Source organism: Cavia porcellus, unplaced genomic scaffold (genome assembly GCF_034190915.1).
Source record: "Cavia porcellus strain 051 isolate PalLab524CR breed Dunkin Hartley unplaced genomic scaffold, mCavPor4.1 scaffold_31, whole genome shotgun sequence".
NCBI classification, from domain to species: Eukaryota; Metazoa; Chordata; class Mammalia; order Rodentia; family Caviidae; genus Cavia; species Cavia porcellus.
This window is the reverse complement of record NW_026947514.1, coordinates 28,177,702-28,205,534: the sequence shown is the minus strand read 5'-3', so window position 1 is coordinate 28,205,534 and position 27,833 is coordinate 28,177,702. Positions and strand designations below refer to the sequence as shown.

The following is a 27,833-nucleotide window of genomic DNA, read 5'->3' as shown; positions in this document are numbered from 1 at the left end:
TGACTTCCAGGCTGTGAATATCTTTTTGAGTTAAATATGTTTCTTGCATGTAGCATATTGTTGAATTTTGTTTCCTGATCCATTCTACCAGTCTCTTTCTTTTGATTGGTAAATTGAGACATTTATGTTGATGATTACAACTGATGTGTAGTGACTTGTCATATTATTTTTCTGTTGTTGATTCCCTTTCTTTATCTTTAATTTAATTGCTTGCCTTGCCTGGTGTATTCCCTGTATTGGGGTTCTTAGAATTGTCTTTATTGTCTTTTTTCTATAATGTCCTTTAGAACTTTTTAGAGTACTGATTTATTGGTCATGAAATTCTTTTGGTGTTCTTTATCATGGAAGTATTTTCTTTATCAATTTTGAAAGATAAATACATTAATCTGGGGTGGAGGTTGTTTTCTTAAGGATTTGTGTTGAGAGGTCTATTGTGATTCTTATGGGTTTTCCTTTACATGTTATTTATTTCTTTTCTCTTAACAGCCTTTAATATACTGTTCTTGTATTGAATTTTGGGAATCTTGACTATTACATGCCTTTCTTTTCTGATCAGGACTATTTGGAGTTTTATGTGCCTCACTTGTCTGTCTCTCAAGTTCTTTTTCGGTGCTTAGAAAGTTTCTGCTGTTACTTCTGTGAACAGATTTTTTTCAGTGCCCTTTGTGCTGTCTTGAATTTTCATCACTTCCAGTTAATTTTATACGAGTCATTTGTGTGTTGTCTGGCAGCAGCTGGATTGCTTTTTAATGGTCCCTTGCTGTCTTTAAGAGATGTTTCTTTTAATGATCACCAACCATAGGCTTGTCATCTGGATATGATGTTCTATCTTCACATTGGTTGACTCTGCTCTGTGTACTTTTAGCATAATTTTTAATCTCCTGAGCTTCCATTTGAGTCTATTTTATGGAATCCAGTCTTTTCTATGTTGGCCATACATCATTTCTTTCTATGCTCCTCTTTTTTTTTTTCTGTAGCTACTCTGGATTCACTAATCATTTCCTTCATTATGGTTGTCATGTCTTTACTTATCTCTGTTTTATGTTTGTCAACAGATTTATTGATCTGTTTTGTTAGTTCTGCCACCACCATTTCATAAAATTCAGGGTTTTTTAATGTCTTGCAGCTCAGTTGCCCCTTGATTCACCTTGTGCAAGTTGGGGTTATGGAGTGCATCTTGCTTCTCCCTGGAAGACTCTGGAGTCAAATGCCCTCACTGTGCCTCTGTAGACTCCATCCTCCTCTCTCATGCCAGAACCCAGGAGCCAGGGAGAAAGAATAAATTGTGGGCTGAGGGTATAGCTCAGTGGCATAAGCATCTGTCTGGCAAGGACAATTCTGAGTTTGATTCCCGGTACCAAAAAAAGAAGAAAAAAAAGGAAGAAAAAAAGCATATTTCCCCTGCCTTTTTTCTGCCTTGAGATCGTCTCTTTACATTCTATGTGGGCTCCAATTTTCCCTTCAGATCCTTCCTCAGTCCTGGGCATCCACCTCCCTCCTTTTCTTCTCCAAGTTATTATTTTCCAGTGTCTAGATTCTGAATCTTGGACAGGTTGATTTATTGCTGCTTATCACACTGCTATTTTCAACAAAGTCCTTTAATCTATCTTGGGTTGATATTTTTATATAGTGCAAGTCTAATTTCACTTTTCTGCCTATGGATATTGTTTTCTCAGCATTATTTTTTAGAGAAATTATCTTTTCCTCATTGTGTGCTACTGACATCATTGTTGAAAATCAGTTGCAAATGCACGTATTTCTTTCTTGATTCTGTGTATTCTATTCTCTTGGCCTGGATGTCTGTTTTCTAAGTAAGCACTATGCTGTTTTGACGACTGTAATTTAATTTCAGAACTTTACCAAGTTATTTTTTATTTATTTTTGATGTACCAGGAATGGAACCCAAGATTTTGAGTCTCCTAGGCAGGGACCTTACCACTGTGCTGTATCACCAACCTATACTTAAACCCACCCCTGCCCTCCTTTTTTGTATTCCTCCAGTACTGGGGATAGAATCTAGAACCTTTGCACTGAGCACTGAGCTACTTTTGCAACTATTTTTACTTGTATTTTGACACAGGGTCTTGCTAAATTACTAACTTGTCTAGGCTGGCCTTGAACTTGTGACCAGCCTCCCCAGAGTGTTTGGACTATAGGCATGTGCCTAGTTTTAAATTGCTTTTTATTGCACTTCTTTACTTATTAGAGATGTGCATTAGTTTTCAAAATAAAATGTGAATGGAGAAATTAAAATACATGTTATTTGTTTGACGAACACTTTTGTTAACATTACTTAGGTACTTTTCCTTTAGTCGGTGACTAAATTAGTAAATTGTGGCTCAGAACTCAACAAAATTGTCTTAACCAATTTGTTCTTTTTTTCAGCGTTGTAAGATGAATGAAGATACAGGCGCTGCTTATTTAGCACCGTGGCAGCTATCTCAGGTGGCCGATGGTGGCGGTGTTGGCGTTGTAGAAGAAAGCAAGCATACAAATTTGACTAAAGGCGACTTTGTGACTTCTTTCTATTGGCCTTGGCAAACCAGGGCTATTCTGGATGGAAGTAGCCTTGAAAAGGTGATGTGTAATGTAAAAGTATCTTTACCTCTGTACAATTCTTATTTTCTATACTTAATATTTACTTTTGTTTATCAAGAAAAAAAATTAAAGCATATATTTCTTTTAGCTAGCTGCCAAAATATAAAGAGCTTTTGTTCCTTTTACACTGTTTGCTGTGACTATATGTGACAATTTATAGATTACAAAAGAATGTTGTCACTTTGCATTTTTTGGTCCCTCAAGTAATATGTAAAATATATAAATATATTATACTAAGTACTAGAATTTCCCTTGTAGCCAGACATAGTGGCTCATGCTTGCAATCCCAGTATTCTGGGAAGCTGTGGCAGGAGGATCACAAGTTTTAGGCCAGCCCTGTCAATTTAGGAATTTAGTGGGACCCCCTGTCGATGTCCGCTCCCGGCCGGCAGGAAGGACACACGACAAAGTCTGGTAGTGGACAACCTTTTCTTTTTATTTTCCTTCTCCGTACAGCCTGCCCTGGGTTCTCCCAGCTGAAGCCTCCTCTGGTCCGCTCCCCGCGGCTCCTTTTGTGCTTCAGTCTGCCCCAAAGCCTCTACCGGTCCGCTCTCCGCGGCTCCTTTTGGGCTTCTACTTCCGGGCTTCTACCTGGCTTCTTCTTCCGCCCAGGGGTGGCACCGGTATATATACGGGTACAGTGTCCAATCATGTTAAAGTAAGCAAGGCAAGCTGATTGGCTAACATCATCAGTTGCCAGGCAGACTATATTGTTGAGCGGGTTGTTTACGCGGTAAGCAGGAAACTAACGTGCTCGATGGGAGGGGTAATCTACCTCAGGCTTTGCTCTTTACTACAGGCCTCACGTCCGCCGCGCAAGGCGAGCTATCACAGACGCGGCTCCCAACATCTCCCCCTATTTTATTTTTTATGAATGTGCGCATCGTAGCCCTTCCTGGACTGGGTGCAGAGGCTTATGCCCTATGTGTAGGTCCACCGTAGGTCCTTGGCTTAGACCCTGGTTGGCCATGCCATGGTCTGCCAAGGCCCTGAGGCCCTCGTCCTTTTTCTAGGGCCAGGCACAAACTGGACGGAACCTGGATGCACACAAGCTTGCACTCATTTCCTCTCCGTAAAGAAATCCCCTCGGAGAGAAATTTAGACCTGGGCAGCATCTAACAGTCCAGCGGCTTACGTGCAGGATGGGGTAGGGCCTGGCTTAGGTCGAGTCGTGCTGGGGAGGCACGCTCTTACCCGTCATTGACTCACCTACCCTGCTGTGTATTGTCACCTTATGGAGGAGAATGAGGGATGCCCGCCATATCTAGACTCGGTCGTGGGCCAATTGAGCAAGCCATGCATATGCCTGAGGATCTTCTTGTCCATTTCGGGCTACCGCTATTTCTATTCATCTTATTGGTTGGTCTGTGATGGATCTCCAGTAGGGCAGGTCTGATCTTCAGTCGAGGGCTTTGTTGCCCGTGTCAGTCTCTCCGGTATCCACAGTGGTTCTCGTCCCGGTTCCTGTGGGAAAACACAAACCGCGCCTCGGTTCCAGCTGACCACTGGATCCGGGCCCATCCATTGTCCTGTCATAGATAACCGCGCCTTTGGAGGCAGGCCTTGGCTTACTCCCCCTTTTTGTTTTTTATTTTTTATTTTTTATTTTTATCTTTTTCGTTTTTTTTTTTTTTTTTTTTTTTTTTATTGGTACCAGGGATCGAACTGGCGATTGCCTGCTTACAAGGCAGGCGCTTATGCCGCTAAGCTAAATCCCCAGCCCCCATTTCCTCGACCGGCGTTTTTTTCAGCCTGCTCGGCAGAGAACTCTGTGTACCAGGCTTGCCAATCCAGGTAACTGCCCGAGGGCAGACACGCCTTTGCCAGCTGAATCCAGTCCGCGGGGGTGAGGGGCCCAGAAGACAGATTCTCCAGCATGGCAATGGTGTAAGGCGCAGTCGGCCCAAAGGTTGTAACTGCATTTTTAAGTTCTCTAATCTGCTTTATCTCAAAAGGCTCCCATGCATTGCGTCCCTGGCCCATAGCTACTTGTACAGGAAATATCCCGTAGGGGCCACTATCTATCCCAGGTGGATGTACCTCATGAGACAAGCGTCCCCCCTGCCAAAGCCGCCTGTAAAAATACCGACCCGCCGGCGGCGGAGCATAAGACAGCGGCCGTGATTGGGCGGAAAATGGGGGCCCGTGCATCACTTCCTGTTCTGGCGAAAGGGGAGAGAGCTCCCAGGCGGCCGCCTCGTGGCGAGGAATCGCCTCCGGAAACGGCCCCCAAGGTGGGGCGGAAGGCTTCGCCTCCCTCTCGCGCCGGGGAGCGCTCAGGAGCTCTCTACTCCTCCGCAGACCAGGTTGAGCAGAGCGCAATTCGCGGGGCAACGCTGGAAAAGAACCCTGCGACTCCTTATTGAGCGACTTAGGCTCCTGACAGCTAGTCTCTTTGGCCTCCTTGCCATTCAACTTTCCCTCGTCCTCGGAGTCAGACGACTCCGAGGCTAGAGCCCCGTCCTCCTCCTTAGCATCCTTGTTCCCCTTGACGGACCCCTCTCGGGAGCTCCCTGACTGGGCCTGCTCAGATACCCTGCGTACTTTTGTAAGCTCTTGAGAGCTTTCTCCACAACCACCCTCGCTCTTAGTGTTGCTACCTAACATGTTTCCCATCTTTTAATATGTTACTCACCGCGTGAGGCCCAAGGAATCCGCCACTTACGCGTGAGCCTGAGGGGAGTCTAAAAGCCCTGTAGGTGCGCGCCACCCAGAGCCCAGGCTTATCCCCAACTCACCTGTCTCGCAGCTCTGTACTGGAGCGTTGTCCACTTCCACGTCTCGGGGGTGATCAGTCCCCGTACGGGCCACCAAATGTCGATGTCCGCTCCCGGCCGGCAGGAAGGACACACGACAAAGTCTGGTAGTGGACAACCTTTTCTTTTTATTTTCCTTCTCCGTACAGCCTGCCCTGGGTTCTCCCAGCTGAAGCCTCCTCTGGTCCGCTCCCCGCGGCTCCTTTTGTGCTTCAGTCTGCCCCAAAGCCTCTACCGGTCCGCTCTCCGCGGCTCCTTTTGGGCTTCTACTTCCGGGCTTCTACCTGGCTTCTTCTTCCGCCCAGGGGTGGCACCGGTATATATACGGGTACAGTGTCCAATCATGTTAAAGTAAGCAAGGCAAGCTGATTGGCTAACATCATCAGTTGCCAGGCAGACTATATTGTTGAGCGGGTTGTTTACGCGGTAAGCAGGAAACTAACGTGCTCGATGGGAGGGGTAATCTACCTCAGGCTTTGCTCTTTACTACAGGCCTCACGTCCGCCGCGCAAGGCGAGCTATCACAGACGCGGCTCCCAACAACCCCCCCCCTCAAAAAATATGGAAATAAAAAATTTTACTTTTTATTCATTTATTTTTTTGTCTTTTTGAGATACGGTATCACTCTGCGGGTCAGGCTGGCCTTGAGCTCACTTTGTAGCCCAGGCTGGTCTTGAACTTGCAGCAATCCTCCTGCCTCAGCCTCCTGAGTGCTGGGAATCCTTTTCATCCAGCCACCTATATTAATCCTGTAATGGGGAATAAATGTGTCAAGATAACTAATGCAACCTTCCTTGTTTTGCCTTTAAAAATCTTCACATTCCTTTGCCTGTCTGGGTGTGGCCACAGTTGGTCATGGTTTGTGTACCCTAAATTGTAGTCCCTTGCTGTTACAGCATAAATTGTTTCTGGAGAGCCATTCTTTCTGTCACTCAGGTTATGTTAAGGTGGCTATTCAGGAGATGTTATACAATTATGTATCAACCTAATGTTTCTAATAAGATAGATTTAACTAGAAATTTATTAGGAAGTAAGAAAGGAATATTCAGCAGCTAATGTTCTGCCTGTCAATGTGCTTATGCTTTAATAAGTGCAGCTGGCTGTTGTCCCCATTTTCAACTCAAAGCTCTTAAAAACCTTGGAATTTCCTGTGTGATAGAAATTTCCTGTGTGATAGAAATTTCCTGTGTGATAGCAATTTCCTGCATGATGACAAAGCCCCTTTCCACATATCTGAGTTTATGTTAATGAGATGACCGTGTGGGGTACCTAGATAGCCTCAGACTGGGCTGCTCAACAGAAAGACTGAGTGGAAGAGGGTTGAAGGTTAAGTTGCATAGCAACTCTTTAAGAATGAGATGGGATTGAACACATCCAGGTGCCTGGAAGGTGGTGCAGCCAGCTCCACAAGGACAGAAGCTCCTGGTTTTGGGACCCTTCTAGAACTCATCCTGTGAGTCCTTCACTTGACTTTTCATTTATGCCCGTTTACATATTTTTATAGTGAACTAGGAATCATAATGTACAGTGTTTCTCTGAGTTCTGTGAGTGATTCTTGCAAATTATCAAACTTGAGGAAGGATAGGAATCCCTGATGTATAGCCAATGAATCAAAAGTCTAGGCCTAGACTTGCAAGTGGTATCTGAAGTAGGAGCAGGTTCATGGCATTGAGGCTATTAATTCTTAGATCTTGAGATAGAGCGGTTTGGCAGGACTTTGAAGTAGCCTCCTGGTAGACAGACAGGCGCACTTGTGATAAGAGGGGAGAAGCAAATGGCTAATCAGAGCGACAAGCTACTGCACTTGCTGAGATAAGGAAGCAGGGTTTTTAGGTGCACTGCATGAGACGCCCATAAAAGTAAAGAGTCTCTTTTGTTTGGTGCTGTTGTGCCTATGGAACAGTCTGCCTTGCTGAACTGTTCTGTAGAGTATCCAGCTTTGATGTTCTGTCCTAAGCTACTGTGCCTTCACAGGATAAGTCAGCTGTGCTTCTTTCCTGTAATAAACTTTCATTTGACTTTTGCTTTAGAACTAGTCCATGTCTGACATCCATCTTACATGAGACAAGAACCCACTGTCATAACAGCAATCTGACATTAATCCAAACTGAATTGAGTTTTAGCTTGCCTAGTTAGTACACACACACACACACACACACACACACACACCCCATGCTGTCCAGAGTTTCAGGTGAGAGTATGGAAAAATTAGTGTGCTATGGTAAGAAATTGAGCAGTCAGGACAACTTGAACATGGTTTGGGAATAGGTACTAGAAATGAGAAAGAGGGATTCAGAAGCATAGGGAAATAATTGCTCAACACAATCTTATCTCACAGTATTTTTATATTGACTTTACTAGTATGCAACTATTACAACACATGAAATATTTCTGGGTATTATAGATTCTCCTGTGTGGTATAGAAATTTATGTCTTTCTTACTTTTTATCCATTTACGAGATTTAACTGATAGTCATTTAAAACTATTGAACACAAACCGTTATTTCTTTGTGGTAACTCAATGCCAAAAAAACCAAGAAAATGGGTCTTTTGGAGGTTTGTTAAACTTTTCCAAAATTATGTAACACCTTAAAAATTATTTTAACACTTGTATGGTAGAGAGTATTTTATATTTTTTTCAATTATGACTTTACAAATAAAAAAAAAGAGCAGCATAATTTTTTCTTTGTACCAGGAATTGAACTCAGGACCTTGCACTTGCCAGACAGGCGCCATGCCACTGAGCTATTTCCCCAGCCTAGCAGTACAGTTATTGATAGGATCTAGCAAACATGTTAAACATGAAATACAAAATTACAGATGACCTCATTTCTGTAATTAAACTAAAAGAAATTTTAGTACTTGTGTGTGTGTGTGCCAGGGGTTAAACGCAGGGCTTTGTACATGCACTACCACTGAGCTACACTCCAGCATGTTCCTGGACTTTTAGCATCAATAATGAAATGGTTGAAGTTTGAATTGATGGGAATTTTTTTGGTTTGGGTATATATATTTTTTTAATGGCGTCTTCTGTGTTGCCCAGGCTGGTCTTGAACTCATAATCTCAAGTATTTCTCCTGCTTTATCTTCCTGAGTACCTGGGAATACAGACATGTGCCATTACATTTGGCCTTGAGTTGATTTTTATATTTTGCATTTCTCAGAGATTTAAAAATTTTCCTGCTGGGCATGGTGATGCATGCCTATAATCCCAGCATTTGGGAGGCTGAGGCAGGAAGATTGCCACAGATTTGAGTGTAGCCTGGGCCACATAGTCAGTTCAAAGTGAACTATGTGGTAACTCATAGTGAACTATGTAGTAAGAGCCTGTCTCAAAAAATAAAATGAAACACTTTCCAAGTTTGCCTAGTGTTTTCCTAATAAGCATTTTCTGTCTTTTGATGTGCATAAGACTCGATGAGACTTTTTAAATGTAGGAATTATTTTTTCAAGTTTTTAAAATATAAAGAGAGCGATAGTTATGTTTTACTTTTTATATGTAGATTATAGAATTTTAACAGACTGAAGAATGCCTTACTGTTCTAAAAAAAAAAACCATAATGGGTAATTAGTCAGTTTGGACTACCATAACAAAATATCATAGGCCGAATAGCTTTGCTATCTGAGATGTATTTTCTATTCTCAAAGCTAGAAACCCAAGATCAGGGTTATGGAAAATCTGGTTTCCAGCCAGTTTTCTCTTCCTGGCTTGCAGATAGACACTTTCTTATTGGGTTCTGTCCTAGATCCCCGATCTCCTAAATGAGTGTACGGCGGAGGTTAAATAAAAAGAGACAAATTGTATGATTTTTAGGGCTACAGGAGGGTCAAACCCTTTAATTAAGCTTGAGGCTTCGAGGGTAAAGACAAAAGCTTCTCTGGATCAGTCCACTTATATTAGGACCAAGGACTAAGGGCGGACAGACTGAGGAACATGCAGGCAATGAGCAGGACCTTGGGAGTCACTTCAAGGACGTCTCCAAGTCATGAATCAAGTTAATTTAGTAGCCCTGTCTTATCATGAAGACATGGTAGAAGTGAGACTGCAGGAGTAATCTTTGCAGCTGCAGTCTCTACCTTGTTAATTGGGGTTGGAGCCAGAGTGTCCGCAGCTGTGACCTTATCTTGCCCTTTGAGGTATCTCTGGCCTCACAGGCCACTACAGGCCTCAGCCAGGACCAGTGATTCATAGAGGTTCACTTACTATGAATCAGCTCCCGTCACCAGGCAAGGGGCCTAGGCCTAGGACAGACTCACAGAAAAACAGAGAAAGCCAATTAGTAAAATTTCAATCCTGCTCAGAGCCGCTTCGTCACTACCAAAGTGTGTCCAACACTTTCTCACCACAAGGTATTTTTTGGGCAGGGGGTACCCTATGTTTCTTCTAAAGGCACAAGTTCTATTGGCTTAGAGTACCATTTTTATGACCTCATTTAACCTTAAATATCTCCTTAAAGCCCCTGTCCAATACAGTTACATTGGGGCTTAGGGGTTTAACATATTAGCTTGAGGATAGGGGACACAATTCAGACCTTAACAGGTTGTCTGTATCTTGCTGCCTTAAAACAGGAGTTGCAAATATTATGTTAAAAAGGCATATTTTTATTTTAGGTTGACCCACAACTCGTGGATGGACATTTTTCATATTTTCTTGGAGCTATAGGTATGCCTGGTTTGACTTCTTTGATTGGGATACAGGAAAAAGGTCATATAATTGCCGGCTCTAATCAGACAATGGTTGTCAGTGGAGCAGCAGGTGCCTGTGGATCCTTGGCCGGGCAGGTAAATGCGAAGAATTATTTGATTTTTCTAAAAAAGTAGTCATTCTGAATCTCTGGATACATGTACTGTACATAATTTAAAGTATGAAATCAAAGAAATTTACATTATAGTTATTTTACACATTTATGGTAGAAAGGCTATTATTACTCACTTGGTCTCTGTTAATAAGAATATAGCTTTTTGTGTTTCATTCTCCATTAACCAAAAATAGATTTGGTAGGTGCTGGAGCATTGCTGTCATCCATGTAAGGATGAGAATCATAGAGACCTGTCTGGAATTCCATTTAGGTAAAAAAATGAGTGGCTGAGGGTGTAGCTAAGAGTACAGCCTGTGGAAGCACACATGAGGCCTAGGATTCAATGGCCAGCAGCCTCCCACCCCAAAGCACAAACTGTTATGTATTTATTTTGGTTTGTTTGAGCAGGGTCTTGCTATGTAGTTCAGGCTGGTTTTGAACTCACTGTATAGCTCAGGTAGGTTAATGGAGAACTCACAGTGATCCTCCAGCCTTCCAAGTGCTGGGATTACAGGTGTGCACCATCAGGTGTGGCACAAACTCATATTTTAAAGAAACGTCCTCAAGAAAGTATTTATTGCCAGGCATGGTGACTCATACCTGTAATTCCTAGCACTCTGGGAGGCTGAGGCAGAAGGATCCTAATTAAAGTCCAGCTGGGCAGCCTAACAATTTAGTGTGACTTATCTCAAAACATAAAGAACTGATGATATAGCTCAGTGCAAGGCACTAGGTTAAATTCCTAGTAAGTCTAAAATAAAGAAAAAAGCACCTTACTGAATTGTAGAAATGCTGTATTTTGATAGAACCTTACAAAGTGCACTGTTTTGTGAATGATAGTCTTTATAGTATAGAAACTATTGAAACGAAATATTTTGATCCACAGTAACCTAAAAAATACTGAATTGTAAGATAGTAATGTTTGGGGTCTGATTATTCCCTTTGTTTTTTTTTTTTTTTTTTTTTTTTTGTCTTTTGCCTTTTTATTGGTACCGGGGATCAAACTCACAACTGCCTGCTTGCAAGGCAGGCGCTTATGCCTGCTGAGCTAAACCTCCAGCCCCTGATTATTCCCTCTGTAAGATCAGATTTAAATCATGAATTTTTTACTGAGTCTAATTTTATTCAGTTTTAAGTTTCTTAATGATGATACTGTCTACCCTCGTTTCTCTAGATTTCAAATTCCTTTCACCTAAAACCAGTGTAATTTACCTAACCTGTGATGAACATTCTCAATTACTTGTAATATCTTGTATATTTGCAGTTATATGTTTAAATATGTCATAAACCATTTAATTAAAAAAAAAAAAAAACTTTCCTCCTAGATTGGCCATTTGCTGGGCTGTTCCAGAGTGGTGGGAATATGTGGAACACAGGAGAAGTGCCTCTTTTTGACCTCAGAGCTGGGCTTTGATGCTGCAATTAATTATAAAAAAGGGAACGTGGCTGAACAACTCCGAGAATCATGCCCTGCTGGAGTAGATGTTTATTTTGACAATGTTGGTGGTGACATCAGTGATACAGTGATAAATCAGGTGTTTGCTGACTTATTTCTTACAGATTTGAGTACATCATTTTATTTGTTTGGCTATCTTATTACCCGATACTGAAGGAAAAGATACTTTATATAAAATTACAGGTTTTATTTTACTTATTATTGTTTTTAAATGATAAAAAAGAACTTGCTGATACCTATTTTCATTTTCCTGATGACTTGTACTGTGAACTTCAGTATTAGTTCTTGCCTAGCAATATATTTTCATCTTCAATTTATTTTTTGTGAAAAGTTACACTGTGGTAGCTGTAATCCCTCAGGATGATCACAAATTCAAGGTTCACATGGGCAACTCAGTGAGTCCTGTCTCAAAATAAAGAAGTTGGGCATGTCGCCAGTGGCAAATGTGAGAGACCTGCTTCGATCTCTTAAAAAAATTTTTTTAAAGATGCATTTTTAGAATATTGAAGTTCTGACTGCTAATTCACCATCCACCAACTTACAACCATGGTCCCTTACTTTGGGTAGGAAATAGGTTTTCATAGAGTATGGGTGTTTATGCATTTTCATTAATAATGTTATAAAATACCAACATGAACTATGTACTGCATATTCCTTTCCAAATGTAAGATTATCTGCAATTGAGGTTTTATTATTTAAATCCAGTTGAACTTGAGAGGATCACTGGAGTTCAAAGCCAGTTTGGGCTACATAGTGAGTTCAAGACCAGCCAGAGCTACATAGTAAAACCTGTCCCAAAAAAACCTAAATAAATAAATAAAGCAATGTACTACTACTAATAAAAGTAACAATGGCAATTAATATAACTCTTTTATTGAATATTAAACTTTTCATTTGTCTTTGTGTTCCTTTAAAACAGACTTATATCTAGCTAATTAAAACTTATATAATGGGTAAATCCTCAAAACAGACTCTGTAAATTGGCAACAAAGGATTAAATATTGCCAGTGGTCAATAGAGTTTGTCACTGAGACAGCCATAAAATCAGCAAACAGGAAAGCCATCTATCTGAGATGTAACCCTGTTTTTCTCTGTGCAGATGAATCAGAACAGCCACATCATCCTGTGTGGTCAGATTTCTCAGTACAATAAAGACGTGCCTTACCCACCCCCGCTCCCGCCCGCGGTGGATGCAGTCCTGAAGGACAGACACATCACAAGGTGCGGTCCTGCCCTTTGCCCTTCAGGCCAAGTTCCAGCGGCTTACATTGCATAGGTCTCTAGGGACGACCCTTAACATACAGATTTTCCTTGTTAAGAAAGACGTGAAAGTATATACTTTTAAAAAAAAATTCATTGTTGATGTCAGGGTCTCACTGCGTAGCCCAGGCTGGCCTGGGTTATTTTATTTATTTGTTTATTTTAAAATCAGATTTTGTTTGGTACATTTTGAATACACATAATGATGCCATTCATCATAGAGAATTTGTACCTTTACATGATATAATTTCTTTTTTTCCCTGTTCCCTACCCTCCTTTCAACCCCTTATCTCCTTCCCATTTAGAAAAGTTTTTGTTTCCATTTTTTCCTTCTTTTCTCATTTCTTTTTTTCCCTTTTTTTCTTTCCCCCTCCCTTCTCCCTTGTTCCTCTCCCCATTTGAACATACTCTTCCTATTTCGCAATACCTATTACACATTTACAGAAAGTATATACTTTTACACTGGTTCAGTGCAGTGTTTAGGTTTGGACTAATTAACACCCTGAAAAAGACATTTACTGGCTTTGACCACAGGTCAGATCAGGTGAGGTGGAAAAGGATGGTATTTACAAAGAAAAAAATATCACAGTACAGTACTATTGTCAAATCGGGTTATCCACATCTGGCAGACATAAACAGAAATCTACTATACTTACATTCGTGACTATACCTAAAACGATATCTGACCAAACTCATGTAATTAAATCCTAGTATCTGAAGGATTTTTACGGGCAACATTTACTAGAGTTCTGGAATGATTTGATTTTGATTTTCCTATAATATTCTCTCATCATTATCTTTTTCTTCTCATAACAGGGAGAGATTTCTGGTGTTAAATTATAAGGATAAATTTGAGCCTGGCATTCAACAGCTGAGTCAGTGGTTTAAAGAAGGAAAGCTAAAGGTAGTACCTTTTTTTTTTTCCTTTTTTTCCCCCACTGTTGGGGGGAAAGAAGGGTCTCATTCATACTATCCCAAGTGTCTACCACTGAGCTACATCCGTAGTCTTGGTACTTACTTTTACTCTTTATCTGTGTAATTCTTCTTGTTACTTGGTGTATTTTATTTTATTTTATTTTTTTTTTTTTTTTGTCTTTTTGAGACAGGGTCTCTCTATGCAATTCAGGCTGGCCTTGAGTTCACTTTGTAACCTAGGCTGGTCTTGAACTCGAAATGATCCTTCTGCCTCAGCCTCCCAAGTGCTGGGATTACAGGTGTGAGCTACCACACCTGGCTTAATGAGAAAGAATTTTTTTTCTTTTTTGTGGTACTGGTGATCAAACTCATACCTCATGCTTGCCAGGCAGGTGCTTATGCCACTGATACTTGATGTATTTTTATATTATTTGAGCATTTTATCGCAAACATTTGTTTCATTATAAAAATTTTTCTACAAATAAATGTGTACTGAGTACATAAATTATTAATCTGTGATCCAGAGACCTAGACCTTGAGTGCTGTCAAAATGTATAAATGACAGTTTTGTGTATGTGTTTATATTTTTAAAAAAGTTTTATATGATTATATGTTAAAATATTAGTATGCTAGATACATGGAAAAAAATTTTTTTTTTGCTGGAACCGGGGATGAAACTCAGGACCTCACACTTGCCAGGTAGGCGCTTATGCCGCTGAGCTAAATCCCCAGCCCTATATTTTTAAAAAAGCTTTTGATATGTTACTTATGGATGATTAGACAATAGGAATCATAGGGTTTTATTGGGAGAAAAGGAACTTTTTTTTTTTTTTTTTTTTTTTTTGAGACAGGGTTTTGCTGTGTAGTTCAAGCTGGCCTCAAACTCAGTGATCCTCCTGCCTCAGCCCTCCAAGTGCTGGGATTGCCGGTGTGCATCACCACACTTGGCCATAATGGGACTTTTGTTTGGTTTTTTGTTATTTTGGTCCCATAAATCAAACTCAGGACCTCGCACTTGCCAGGCAGGCACTGAATAATGGAACTTTTAAAATTATTTTATTAGTACATATTTGCAGTACATGTATTTTACAGTCATATTTGGGAGTGTAGCTCCAAATACAGAACATATGATTTTAGATGTAAGGTTTTAATTTGTATTACTGTCTTTTGTGTAAATAGAAACACTGAAGTTTAAAGAATCCTAAATGTAGCAATTTTGACTTACAGATCAAGGAAACTGTGATAAATGGATTGGAAAACATGGGAGGTAAGATGAATGCGTATTTATTAGTTATATTCTTATGCTCAGCACAAATACTTTTTTTTTTTTGGTACTGGGAATTGAATTCATGACCTCAAGCTTGCCAGGCAGGTGCTATACATTGAGCTAAGGATTCACAAAGTTATTTGGAGTCTAGGTAACTTTTTCATATTAAATGATCTTGAGGCATCATAAGATTAAACAAATTTCCAACATTTAACTTTTTCTTTTGTTCATTTCCAATTTAGATAACAGTAATTTCTTCAAATGTTACTTGGGTTATTTTGTGGTGTAACGTGGTTTTACCTGAGGTTTTTGTAACATATGCAAGCAGCAGAGAACACCAGGCTTATGTGAAAGTAATACAGCATGGAATTTATTGTGCTTGGGTTCAGGCAGAGAGGGAGATAAGACCTTCTGCCCTGAACAAAAAAAGTGTGTCTCTTTTATAGGAATGGAGCAAAGGCAGGGGATATAAGATCCCATTGAACATCTGTAATTAAATTTTTCTGACAATCTTGCATCTCAGTGGGCAGAGCCCTTTGCAGTGTCCATTGTAAATTCTTGAGTGTCTCTAGATGTCCCCAGGATCTGCAGACTTCCTTATGTATCTTGTCTCATTGCCTGTGCTTGCTGATGACAGCCTCAGTGATGAGCTGAATTCCCTGCAGAGAGCAGTGCTTCTGCTGGCAAGCAGGCTAGGGCTGGGTAGTCAGGCCAGGTTGGATACTCAGAGTTTTTTTTCATGACAGTTTCCTTCTGTGTTCAATACTAAAATTGTTGAAGAGCTTGGCATAGTGGAGTACATCTGTAATCCCAGCACTCAGGAGGGTGAGGTAAGAGGACTGCCATGAGTTCGAGGCCAGCCTGGGCTACACAGTAGGATCCTGTTTCACCAAAACAAAACAAAACAAAATCATTGAAGACATCATTCAAAATAATTTTATGTGTTTGAACAACTGGTAAAAAGTATGATGGTGACATTTAGCTTTTTAAATAACTTATAACTTATTTTTTTTCCTTTCCAGCTGCATTCCAATCCATGATGACAGGAGGTAACATCGGAAAGCAGATAGTTTGCATTTCAGAAATTTCTTTGTAATCTTTTTCATCAAAGAAATCACATATTTTTTCCCATTGTACACAAAATATTGAAGATGCATTTAAACAACTTAAGAGTACAGAGTCAGGCATGGTGGAACATGCCTGAAATCCTGGCACTTGTGAGGCTGAAGCAAGAGGATCCCCACAAGTACAAGGCCAGCCTGGGCTACATAGTGAGTTAAAGGTCAACCTGAATTATGTAGTGAAATTGTCTCAAAGAACAAAAACAAAAAACCCAAAACCCTAAGACTATAGATAGATCGACTTAAATGTGATCATATGTGATTTTTTTCTTAATGGTATAATTTAAATCTTTTTCTGTATCTTCAGTATTATATGCACTCTACATCTAACACATGGTTATTTATAATAATAGATGATTTAAAAATAGATTATTAATAACATAATCTATTTTTCATTTTTGTTAAAACTAATGTTATAGGGCTGGGGGCTTAACTCAGTGGCATAAGTGCCTGCCTGGCAAGCGTGAGGTCCTGAGTTTGATCCCCAGTACAAACAAAACAAAAAAACCCAACTGATGTTATAGACATTTGTATCAGAATTCTGAAGCCACTGGAGATTTGGTACAACTGTTAATGGTTCATATACAATAGATTTTTAAAATGGAATAACATTTATTTAAAATGAAATAAAAATTCTGTTGATTCTGAGGAGGCACTTAGTAAACATTTGTTGAACTAGAAATATATAAAATATTATATGATTCTTAGATTGAACATTATTATAAGAATAGAGTTGGGATGGCCATTCTGTATTAGAGGTGGAAAAGAGACTTAAAGGCATGATTATAATCAGGCATGACAGAGCAAGTCTGTAATCTCAGCTACTCAGCAGGCTAAGGCAGGAGAATTCTAAGTTTAGTCCAGCCTAGGCAATTTAGCAAGACCCTGTCTCTAAAAGCAACTGGGATGAAGCTTAGCAGTAGACCTGTCTAGTATGCACAAGGCCCTTGTTCAACCCCTACTACCAAACACACACACATAAAGGTATGATATATACAAGGGGCTGGAGACAGAGTTGGGGGTAGGGCTCAGACTTGTGGAACATGTTTTGGGATAGAGCAGAGGCTTTGGGTTAGGAATATGAGAAAATAATGGACCAGTTGAGAGAGACCATGAGATTAAATTTATATCAAGGATGTATTTGTTTTAAATAATTTATGGCACAAGCTTAAAAACTCAATATATATCGATAAAAGCATATTTTTAGTTTGAGTTAGCAGGCAGACTGCAAAATAGTTGCAAAGATGAGAGGTCAAGTAGATACAGTCACTTGGAATTTCAGGTAATTAAAGACAAAGGAGGCTGAAGGTGTAGTTCTGGGGTAGAACATTGCTTAGCATGCCAGTGTCTCAGGTTCAGTCTCTAGCAACACAACAACAAATAAAACAAAAACAAAGACAGATTGAAGGTATTTTGTGGTCATTCTGGGCTTTTAAATTTTTTTATCAGTACCAAGGATCAAACCATGACCACATGCTTGTAAGGCAGGCACTTATGCTGCTGACCTAAATCCCCAGTCCCTACTCTGGGTTTTGAACTCAAGTCCTTCCCACTGAGCTATAGCCCCAACCCTTTTGTACTTTTTGAGATCCAGTCTCACTAAGTCAATAAATTGTGCCAACTGGGCTCAAACTTTTTTGGAGACAGGGTTTCTTTATATAATTCAGGCTGGTCTTAAATTCACTGTGTAGCTCAGGCTGTCCTCAAACTCAGGTAATCCTCCTGATTCAGCCTCCCAAGTGCTGGGATTACAGGTGTATAATACCAGCCTAGCTTCTTGGGCTCAAATTTGATCCTTTTACAAGAATTACAATTGTGCTACCACATCCCCTCCCCCATACTAGGGATTGAACCCAGGGTTTGGCTCCTGGCTAGCCTTTCTACAAGAGCTATATTCCAAGTGGTTGATGTACTTCTGTATGAAACATTTGTAACAGTAGATTCAAATGCTGTTGATAATCACTCCAGTTTATTTCAGTGGCCTGCTGTTTATACTTTCCCAGATTATTTTCTTTCTTGAAGGTTAGAGATGTCAAGACTTCTCTGTATGTTGATTAAATCCCAAATCTACATCTTCATTACCTGAGTTCTAGATAGCTCATTGGTACCTCAGACTCTGCTTATCTAAAGAATTAGTTTCCTTTGCTGGGTGTGGTGGCATATGCTTGTAACCCCACACTTGGGATACTAAGACAGGAGGATCACTGTGAGTTTGAGGTCAACACTGGCTATAAAGTGAACTCAAAACCATCCTGAACTGCATAGTGAGACTGTCTTAAAATGACAAAAAAAATTAGTTTTCCTTGAAAGGTTATATGTATTCAAACTACTTCCTCACCCATGTAAACACTGGATTATCTTTAACCTTGAAAATACCTTTTCAGAGAACTTTTATCCCCACTGTCACTATTATAGTTGACTACTCTATTTTTTTGTACTGCAGCAGGTATTAAAAATAGTATTTTTGGCATCCACACAGTACATGTGTATTGGCTAGACTGAAAGTGTGGTAGACATAAATCCTTTATATTGACCCTCAAAACCTCCCCCCCAAAAGGATCAAGAGATTCCTTGAAAAGAGAAAACTGAAACTTAGTGAAAATATTAAAAATGCCATGCTAATTAATGGGGGAAATGTAAAACGCAACAGTGACACAAGTACTGAAAGACCTCAATGGTTTTTTTTTTTTAAAAACTATAAATTACGTTTTACAATATGCACTGAAAAAACCCATATGGAGTTCTGTATAAAAAAATTACAAGACCATTTGAGGATCAGACTTCACTGGGATTCTTTTCAAACAAATCAGATTGTTCTTTATTCATGTTTGGATTCCATAATAAGAAGCTGCCCAATAACCTAACAATAGGTCATATATATTACTACCATGTGCTGCATATGATTGAGATATTGAGGAATCTGTGTCTCTAAAAGATATTAACAACAGTAAATATCCTGAGGGAACAAAGCTCATGTTAATATTTACTGGTGGTGATTTTGATGTAACAGAAGACTACAGAAGTCAAAAAGTATCCTACTGATTTCTTTGGTGGCCTCATGATTAGTAAATACCCACCAGGCTGGGTTAGAGTAGGTTCTGCCCTTCACTGTTCTGAAGGAGAAGGTTTACTTCTGAAGCTAGAAGTTGCTATTGAAGAAATCTGACTGCAGAACCCAAAGGATTGAGTTGGAAGAGATAGAACCTTCATTGGATTTGGTTCTGAGGAGGATACATCTGGCTTCTGATGACTTTAATAAGTTATCTAAAAAATGTTAAAAGCTCTCAAGCCAAACAAAAAGAAAAATATGTGCCATGATACTTTTGGTACAACTTACAGAAGGATTCATAATGCAGAAACAAGACCTAAGCAAATACAAACCAGGAAAATGAAGGAATTGAAGAAACGACTTAGAAAGGGTAACAGAAGACTAGAAGACAAAGGCAAAGAGAATTAAAAATGGTGGAATTTAGACAACAATTAGAGTAATGTACCAGTGTTAAAGCTTGTTACATGGGGCTGGGGATTTAGCTCAGTGATATAAGCCTGGCAAGTGTGAGTTCGTGAGTTCAATCCCTAGTACCAAAAAACAAAAACAAACAAAAAAACACCACCAGAAATAAGCTCATTACGTGCTCTGCCAGATCCTGGTGTGTCATTTTCTTACTGATTAGTATCCTAGTCCTTCCAAGACTCCTCCCTCAATGTGTGAGGGGAGGAGGAGGAACTCTGCCACCACTGGTGTTTTCATAGACTTTTTGGGTGGTTAGTGATGAGGAAAAGGGCGCATGCCCTGCAGAGCAGAAGTGGCTCAAAGGAGCCATGTACACACTGTGTGTGAGCCACCTGGAAAGTTACTCCTCACCTTCCAGTGTGCGTTTACATTCGGCTTTCAGTTTTTGCTTCTCAATTACTTTGCCTGAATCCTGCCAGTTCAGAAAATTGAGAGTTTAAACGTTGTGTTTTAAAAATGTAGATCTCTTGAGAGTGATGCGTAGTTCTTGATCATCGACACGATGCCGTATTACTGATTATTTAAAGAGATTCTGGCTTTGGGATGGAGCTCAACATAGAACACTTGCTTGGTATGTGGAAGGCCCCCAGTTCCATCCCCACACCACCACCACAAAAAAAAAAGATTCTGCTTTAATTGCAACCCCACCGCCCTTCTCTGAGACAGAGGAATCTGATGCAGTACAAATGAGAAAGAACTCAAAAAGTTTTAAGGCACAGGGAACTTCAAGGAATCTGCAGGCCCTCAGCAGCCAAAGATTGCTTGAAGGGCCTTGGAGTGGAAACAAGCCAAAGGCCAGCCCTGTTTTGGAGTTTTCTTCAGGACCATCCCTCTGCCTGCACAAATGGGAAGATGCATTCTACTTTCTCTGCTGGTGTTGCACACTTGTTTTTCCAGGTGGCAAATTTAGGTTTCTTGATCCAGTTGTTAGAAAGAAGCTCTTATATTCGATGCAAGCCAGTTATGTTGTAAAGAAGCATAAGTATATGTAAGCTGTACTTTTTAGGTAGTGCAGAGAGGTAGTTCACAATTCCATGACCTACCTCCGTGCCTGTCAGCTGCTGATCATCAGATAATACGATTTAAAATATATATATATCTGATGATAGTCTCCATTGAGGTGCAGAGCAAAAGCTGGAGCTCAGTTTACCTTCTTTGTCCTCTCCCTTCTCTTATAAACACACTCCCTTGCCATACTTCTCCCTATTCCTTTCCAGGTGGGAGTTGTTCTCCTTGGGAAAATAAGGGTGCCAGTATTCCTCATACATACTTTTATAAATGCTTATCCATTTTGTCAAAGAACTAAACTGCTTTCTAGCTTTCAAGAAGTCAAATTCCTGAGTTAAGTGGTGCCACACAGCCTGAAACTCAAGTGTTCTAGTCCACAGCCAGGACCTCCAAGAGCTCTTTGCATAACAATATTTGGAAACCAGACTAGAGAATTCATAATCCAGAACATTTCTACACGTGACTGGATTCATACTCTGTTCCATATGTAACACAGAACTTGAATCTGTAGTTTCCCTTCTCTGGCAGTACAGGTTTCATGACTCTTTGAGTAGATCTTGCCGAATAGGAAACTACCCTTTCGGTGCCTGGGAGGAGGGAGTGAGGTCACGGCTAGAATGCACTGACCCGGTTTTCGGGCTTCCCGACCTAGGAGCCCTTCAGGGTGTAGAGAATGGGTAGGAGGCAGGGGGCAGACGTTCCACAGCGGGACCGGGCCCCGTGTGGCTGGCGGGCAAGCGGGCAGGGCCGGGCCGTCGGTCTTCGGGCGCGACCTCCGGCGGGGAGGCAGCGGAGCGGCGGGGGAGGCGGCGAGTGGGTGTGTGCGTGGGGGAGCGGCCAAACTTCCTGTCCCGCGTTCGAGCTGTTTCCGGCGGGAGCCGGAAGACGCGATGTGTGGACGGAATTCGGGACCGACTGACGGCCGGCCGGCGCCCGGGGTCTGGAAGGTGAGCGCCGGGGTGGGTCGGCCACACCCGCGCACCTGGGTGGTCTTGAGGAAAGAGGGGCCACCACTGCCTTTCTGGCGTCCTGGGCCGACCTGGCCCCTGGGGAGGACGGAGAAACCGCCCCCCTAGCGGACCCCTTCGGCTCGGGCGGGCCTGGGGGCGGCCGGCCTGCAGCCCTGCGGCTTCGGCCCTCCCCTGGTGAGATTTTGAGGGCGATGTTTTGAATCTTTTACTTGGTTTTTTGAGCGAGGGCGCGTGAACGAGATTGTCCGGAGAAATCTAGAGTCAGCGAGTCCCCGGGGCGGGGGCCCCGGACTGCACCAGCAGCCGGGCCTCCCCGCAGACCTCGGGGCCTCACACCCAGGCCTTTGTGGTGGGGGAAGGGACGCTGACGGGGCCTCGTCCCGGACGTTTTAGCAGAGAACCGACTCTTTTTTCCGGCGTCCACTTAGTTTCTGGATTTCGAATGAGGACCGGGCTGCCCAGTTGAAGGGGCTGGGCCACACGGTTTCTCCTCCGTCTGTCAGTTCGGGCTGTCAGTGGTCACAGCTGGGCTTGCATTTTTGCCGGATGAACTTAGCCTCTGAGATTTTTCAAGAGAATCGAATTAGTTTATTAAAGTTTAATCCACTTACTCGTGAGGCTCTGAAATGGATTTAGGCACCATTTGAAAGTTAAATACTATTAACTGGGGGATTAAGAGTTCGAATTTACTCCTCACTTGGAGTCTAGGGTCAGCATAGCATATTTGCAGAAAGGGTGAATGGAAACATTTTAAAAGTTGGGGAATGGGGGGTTAGGTAGTGAGAAATTTTACTTTATCTTAATAGGGGTAGAATAAAGGACAGCTAAACTAGTAGTCACTGTTGAATTCTAATTTGAGTCATACCCATATAGATATCAAAATCTCTCTAAATTAATTTGTAGCTTTAGGGGCTTTTCTTTGTAAATGAAATTTACCTTTGGGGGTTTGACAGTTATTCCAAGGCACCAGTCTGTGAGCAGTGGGAGTGACATAAGCAGTAGAAAGATAGGTGGGAATTCCAAAGGCCAGGTGACTGGTTAGAAACTTACTTTAATAGTGTAGGTGGAAGTTACTAAGAGACCTAAACAAGGAATACATTTTGGGAGAACTTAGAGTCACTGAGATTATTTAAATATGGACAATGAGAAATTTGTAAAGACCTGGAATTTTGCAGTTGAGTGGGAAGGTTGGGCAATAATTGAAATGGATAGTACAAGAAGAACAGGTTTGGTAGTGGAGATGATAATCTAGATTTTGTACTTTGTTAAGTTTGAAATGCTGTGGGATGTATTTGTGGAGAGACCCTGCAAGCCTTGAGAAGTAAAGGCTTGGAGTTCAGAAGAGCAGGACTAGAGACAAAATTTTGGTATTGTTGCATAGGACATGGTGGCACATACCTGTAATTCCAGCCCTCAGGAAAATGAGAAGGATCCAGTTTAGGTCCAGCCAAGGCTACGCAGCAAGACCTTGTTTCCAAAAAATGCAGTGTCATTCATTCACTATAGAAATATTTATTCAGTGCTCAGTACTGACAGGGAAGCTTTTATGGAAACCCTTTAAACTCATAGTAAAGACAATTTTAGAAATGGAAAATGACTTCAGGATTTCCTTTTGGGGTAATGAAAATATAAAATTGATTATGGTTACCTTGTACGCTTGTGAGTATAAAGACAGTCTACTCTTTAAAATGAAATGTAATGTGAACTCTGTTATTTTTAGAAACATTTGCATTGCAGTTTTTGAAATATGTCAAATAGGTAACAGAATTAGGAAGAGGAACAAATTTAATTGCATATTTGCTATTATATTACTTGGCTAATGTACTTAGTAAGTTCTTTGTTGAAGTCAGCACATTACACTTGATAACGTACTCTTGTAGATTTATTTGAGTTCAGCCTGCTTTTCTAATGCATCCTACTACTCTGACTTCTTCATACATTATTCTCAAACATACAGACCATAAATTTGGGTGCCAATTGTATGGCAGTACTCAGTTGTTCAAAAAAATGCTTATGTTATTTTTAGTGATTTTATTAAATACGCAAACACTAAAAAGATGTGACAGGTAACATATGAAGGTCAGTAAATAGTTGTCTGGTTTTTAGAGATTTTGTAATCCTAGAATCTCAAAGTTAGAAGAACTTTAAGGATAACTTTAAGAATAAAAACAAAAAAATTGGTAACTTCTTGGCTTATTGAAATGAGCTGAAACTGGAAAAAAGGAATTTTTCCCCCAGTACTGAGGATTGCACTGAGCTACATCTGCCATCCTTTTTAAAAATATTTTGATTTTGAGACAGGGTTTCACTTAAATCACTGAATTACCCAGTCTGGGCTCAAATTGGAATTCCTCCTGCCTCAGCAACTTACTGTGCCAGGATTATGGTATGTACCACCACATCCAGCTGAGAAAAGGAATTTTTAAGTCTTGCAAATTCGAGATCAAATCTAGAGAGATGCAAGTACTATTTGTGCCAGCTTGCTCAGTGGGTGGGAGTCCTGACTGTGGGTTAATAATTTGGTCTAGTGATTTATTGAACCCTGGTATTTTCCTCTATAAAAAGATGAATGGATTAAAACATGTTAAGCTAATGTGATTGGGTAAAAAAAATATAAATGCGATTTGTGATACTTTATTTTATATAGGAAAATATAAAAGGAGGATTTCAGGTAGTTAGAGGGGAGAAACCAGCAAACCCTAATCACTAAGGTACTCCTGAATGTCCTTTAGGTAAAGTCTGTCTTATGCTAACTTTTCAGTGCACCCTAATATAAATGAGAAAGCTCCTTCTGGGTACATTTTATACTTTATGATTACTTTATAACAATATTTCCACTTTTAGAAATAATTATAGCAAATAAAATGACCTCTTGTGGCAAAATGTTGAGGGAAATAAACTATAAGAAAAAATTGGGGGCTGGGAGAGTAGCCCAGTGGTAGAACAACTGCCTAGCGAGCTCAAAGCCCCAGGTTTAAGCCTTAGCCCACATACACAGAAAAGTAAGAATTTAAACTATGGAGATGGGAGGCACAACTGCATCAGGGTCCTGAGAGTATGGCCTTTGGGAGACCCTGTTCCAATTTTACCCAGAGTGTGTGTGTGTGTGTGTGTGTGTGTGTGTGTACTGAGAATTAAACCCAGAGCTTCCTACAAGCTGCCACTGAGTTATAGCTCCAGCTTTGGTTTTTGAGACAAGATCTTGCTGTGTAGTTCAGGCTGACCTTGAACTCACTGTGATCCTCTTGCTTCAGTTTTATAAATGTTAGAATTACAGGCATGTGCCACCATGTCCGGTTCAGCCCTCATTTTTTTAAAAAGCGTTGTTTTGGGGGCTGGGGATTTAGCTCAGCGGCATGAGCGCCTGCTTTGTAAGCAGGCAGTTGTGAGTTCGATCCCTGGTACCGATAAAAATGAAAAAGACAAAAACAAAAACGTTGTTTTGTTTTTGGGCTGCTGGGGATTGACCCTAGGTGCTTTCACATTTAGATACACTCCTACACCTTTTTTTTTTTTTTTTGGTACTGGGGTTCGAACTCACAACTGCGCACTTGTAAGGCAGGCACTTTTGCCACCGAGCTAAATCCCCAGCCCCTAAAATTTTTATTTTGAGACAGAGTCTCAGCAAGTCCAGGCTGGTCTCAAATGTGGGATCCTCCTATCTTAGCCTCCAAGTCCTGGGATTATAGGCCTTGGCCACCATGCTCCATCCAGCTTTGACTTTTTATTTGTTTATTTATTTATTTATTTTTTGGTGTGAGGAATTGAACTCATGACCTTGTGATTGCCAGGCAGGCACTTTTTTTTTTAAGACTAGTCAAGTGCAGTAGTGAGAAGGGGGGAAGAGTAGAACAAAGAGTTCAATCTGTACTGACTGTGAACAATCAATTGAGATAACTCACTACCTTCGGACCAGCTGCTTTGACTTTTTAAGTGTAATTTTTACAGTTATCAAAATATACAATAATAATTATAATTTAGAAAACTTGGGAAATTGAGGGAAAAGATCATACCAGCCTATCAAACAGTATAGCTACTATCAAAACTAAATTTTATTTTACTTTTTCCTATAGTTTTTTAAAAATAGAAAATATATAACTTTGTATTTTACTTTTTGTGAGAGAGGGTCTTACTTTGTAGTTAGGGCTAGCCTTGAACTTACTATGTATCCCCAGCTGGCTTTGAATTCACATCAGTCCTCTTGTCTCGGTCTCCCAAGTTCCTTGAGTACTGGGAGTTATAGGGATGTGTCATCCTGGTTCTGTATTTTATTTTTGTAATTAATGTCATGACCATTTTTGTTCATTGTTATATTGTGCTTATAACTATATAAAGTGACTGCTATATTTAATCCATCACTTCCTAATTGTTGGATATATATGTGTATTTATGTGTTGCTTCCACTTTTGTCACATCTTTGCGATGAATATATTTGGGGACATAACATTTTCCATATTTAAGATCTTTCCTTAGGCTAGATTTTAGAAGTAGAAATTCTGTATCAAGATATAACAGTTTTATGGGTTTTGATATTGATACCTGTTTGATGTTGTGGGTTTTTTTGAGACAGAGTCTCACTGTGTAATGCATGCTGGTCTTGAACTCACTATGTAGCCCAGGCTGGCCTCAAACTTACAGTGATCCTCCTGCCTCAGCCTCCTGAGTGCTGGGATTACAGGTGTGCATCATCACACCTGGCTCATGATGTTTTAAATAAATGTTTTGGGCTGAATTCTTTGCTAATTGTGATTTTTAGATATATAATAAAAAGAAATACCTTTGTTTATTTTACTGTTTTCTCACTTCTCTTAATGTTATCTCTTTTACTTTTGTTTAAGGTTAAATTGGTTACCAACCTACTTCAGCATCTTATGGGAAATGTATAGAGTTTTCTAAGGAATATGACCATAACAGGAAGATATCATTGACTCTGAATTAACTGAACCTGTACCCTGAAGAGCTATAGGATTTTGGAAGCTGAATCAATGTTATCAGATGAGTTAGAATCCAAACCAGAGGTAAGCGTACTCAACTTGCTTCCTTTCTTTTGGTGGTGATACGTCAATTGAACCTTAGTTCAGGGGTGAGAAAATATTTTAGGTTTTGTAAATCAAATGATTATGAGTGGAAAATTAGTTTATTATTTTTCTATTACTAAATATTTTCTCAAAAGTTTTAAAAATTTTATTTTTATCCTTTATGATTTTGGGGGGAGATATTTGTCATTTAAGGATACATATATATTTAAGTAATAGAATAGCAAAATATTTTATATATAAAATGTATATTTGTCATATATCTATGTAATTTGTATACATATACATATATATATATATATATATATATATATATATTTACTACCACAAACCATTGTTTTATTAATTGTATTTATATCTGAACATACTTTCTTTGTAAATGTAATTGGGAAATTTAAACTTTATTTCTTTTTCTCATATTAATTGTGGTGAATCTTTTGCATAGTGGAAAGATCACTGAACTAAAAGTCAGAATTCTAAAGTTTGAAGATTGGTACTGCTTCTAAGCAGTTACATGATCTTAGAAAAGTCACATGATGTCCTTATTTGTAAAATACCCTTTGGATCTTTTTTGATTTAATGGAGAGTTAAATGAGCCAGTATACAGAAAGATGCTTTGGAAATGTGCTCCGTAGAGTGCAGCTGATTTTTTTAAATAGCCCATCATTTTAACATGTGGTTTTTGTCCTTTCTGTTTGATGGAAAATGTCAGAGGTTATCTTGCTTATGTAAGTTGGTCTTTCTCTAGAACAGAGGACTTGGTAACATAACTTTAAACATTGTAGTTAGTCTAGTTTTTCTTTGAATATGGCTGAGTCTAGTAAACAGTCAAGACCTAATTACACCGGCATCTTTTGGTAAATTCAGAGGTTTAGGACTCTTCCTAATGACCTTTTTTTTTTTTAGCGCTGTCTTTTTTTCTCTTCCAGCTTCTGGTGCAGTTTGTTCAGAATACCTCCATCCCATTAGGACAGGGGCTAGTAGAATCAGAAACTAAAGACATTACTTGCTTGTCACTCCTTCCAGTGACTGAGACCTCAGAATGCAGTCGGCTAATGTTACCAGGTAAAAATAAAGATCACCAGGCATAGGTGATCTTGCCTGAGAGCTAGGTGGCATAGTGTACAACTGT

The 27,833-nt window shown here is 40.2% G+C and overlaps 2 protein-coding genes and 1 pseudogene across 5 annotated transcripts in view; all 3 read left to right on the top strand.

Annotated features, from left to right (window-relative positions):
* Ptgr2 (prostaglandin reductase 2) overlaps positions 1-16,820 on the top strand; it is a 32,238-nt gene extending 15,418 nt beyond the window's left edge. The window contains exons 4-10 of the mRNA XM_003472408.5: positions 2,386-2,577; positions 9,966-10,136; positions 11,479-11,688; positions 12,709-12,830; positions 13,686-13,773; positions 15,012-15,051; positions 16,074-16,820. Coding sequence (XP_003472456.1) covers positions 2,386-2,577; positions 9,966-10,136; positions 11,479-11,688; positions 12,709-12,830; positions 13,686-13,773; positions 15,012-15,051; positions 16,074-16,147 — 897 coding nt within the window. The 3' untranslated portion in view covers positions 16,148-16,820. The remainder of the gene's footprint in view (positions 1-2,385; positions 2,578-9,965; positions 10,137-11,478; positions 11,689-12,708; positions 12,831-13,685; positions 13,774-15,011; positions 15,052-16,073) is intronic.
* A 188-nt stretch (positions 16,821-17,008) lies between these two features.
* Positions 17,009-20,157, top strand: LOC100720626 (ribosome production factor 2 homolog; annotated as a pseudogene).
* A 1,350-nt stretch (positions 20,158-21,507) lies between these two features.
* The window catches only part of Znf410 (zinc finger protein 410), a 35,963-nt gene continuing 29,637 nt past the window's right edge, over positions 21,508-27,833 (top strand). Inside the window, exons 1-3 of one of the 4 annotated variants that reach the window (XM_003472409.5) lie at positions 21,508-21,641; positions 26,504-26,683; positions 27,631-27,766. In XM_003472409.5, coding sequence (XP_003472457.1) covers positions 26,651-26,683; positions 27,631-27,766 — 169 coding nt within the window. In that variant the 5' untranslated portion in view covers positions 21,508-21,641; positions 26,504-26,650. Of the gene's footprint in view, positions 21,642-21,715; positions 21,840-26,503; positions 26,684-27,630; positions 27,767-27,833 lie in introns of those variants that run through there. The other 3 variants (XM_063241005.1, XR_010044832.1, XM_013155297.3) reach the window with 3 other exon arrangements.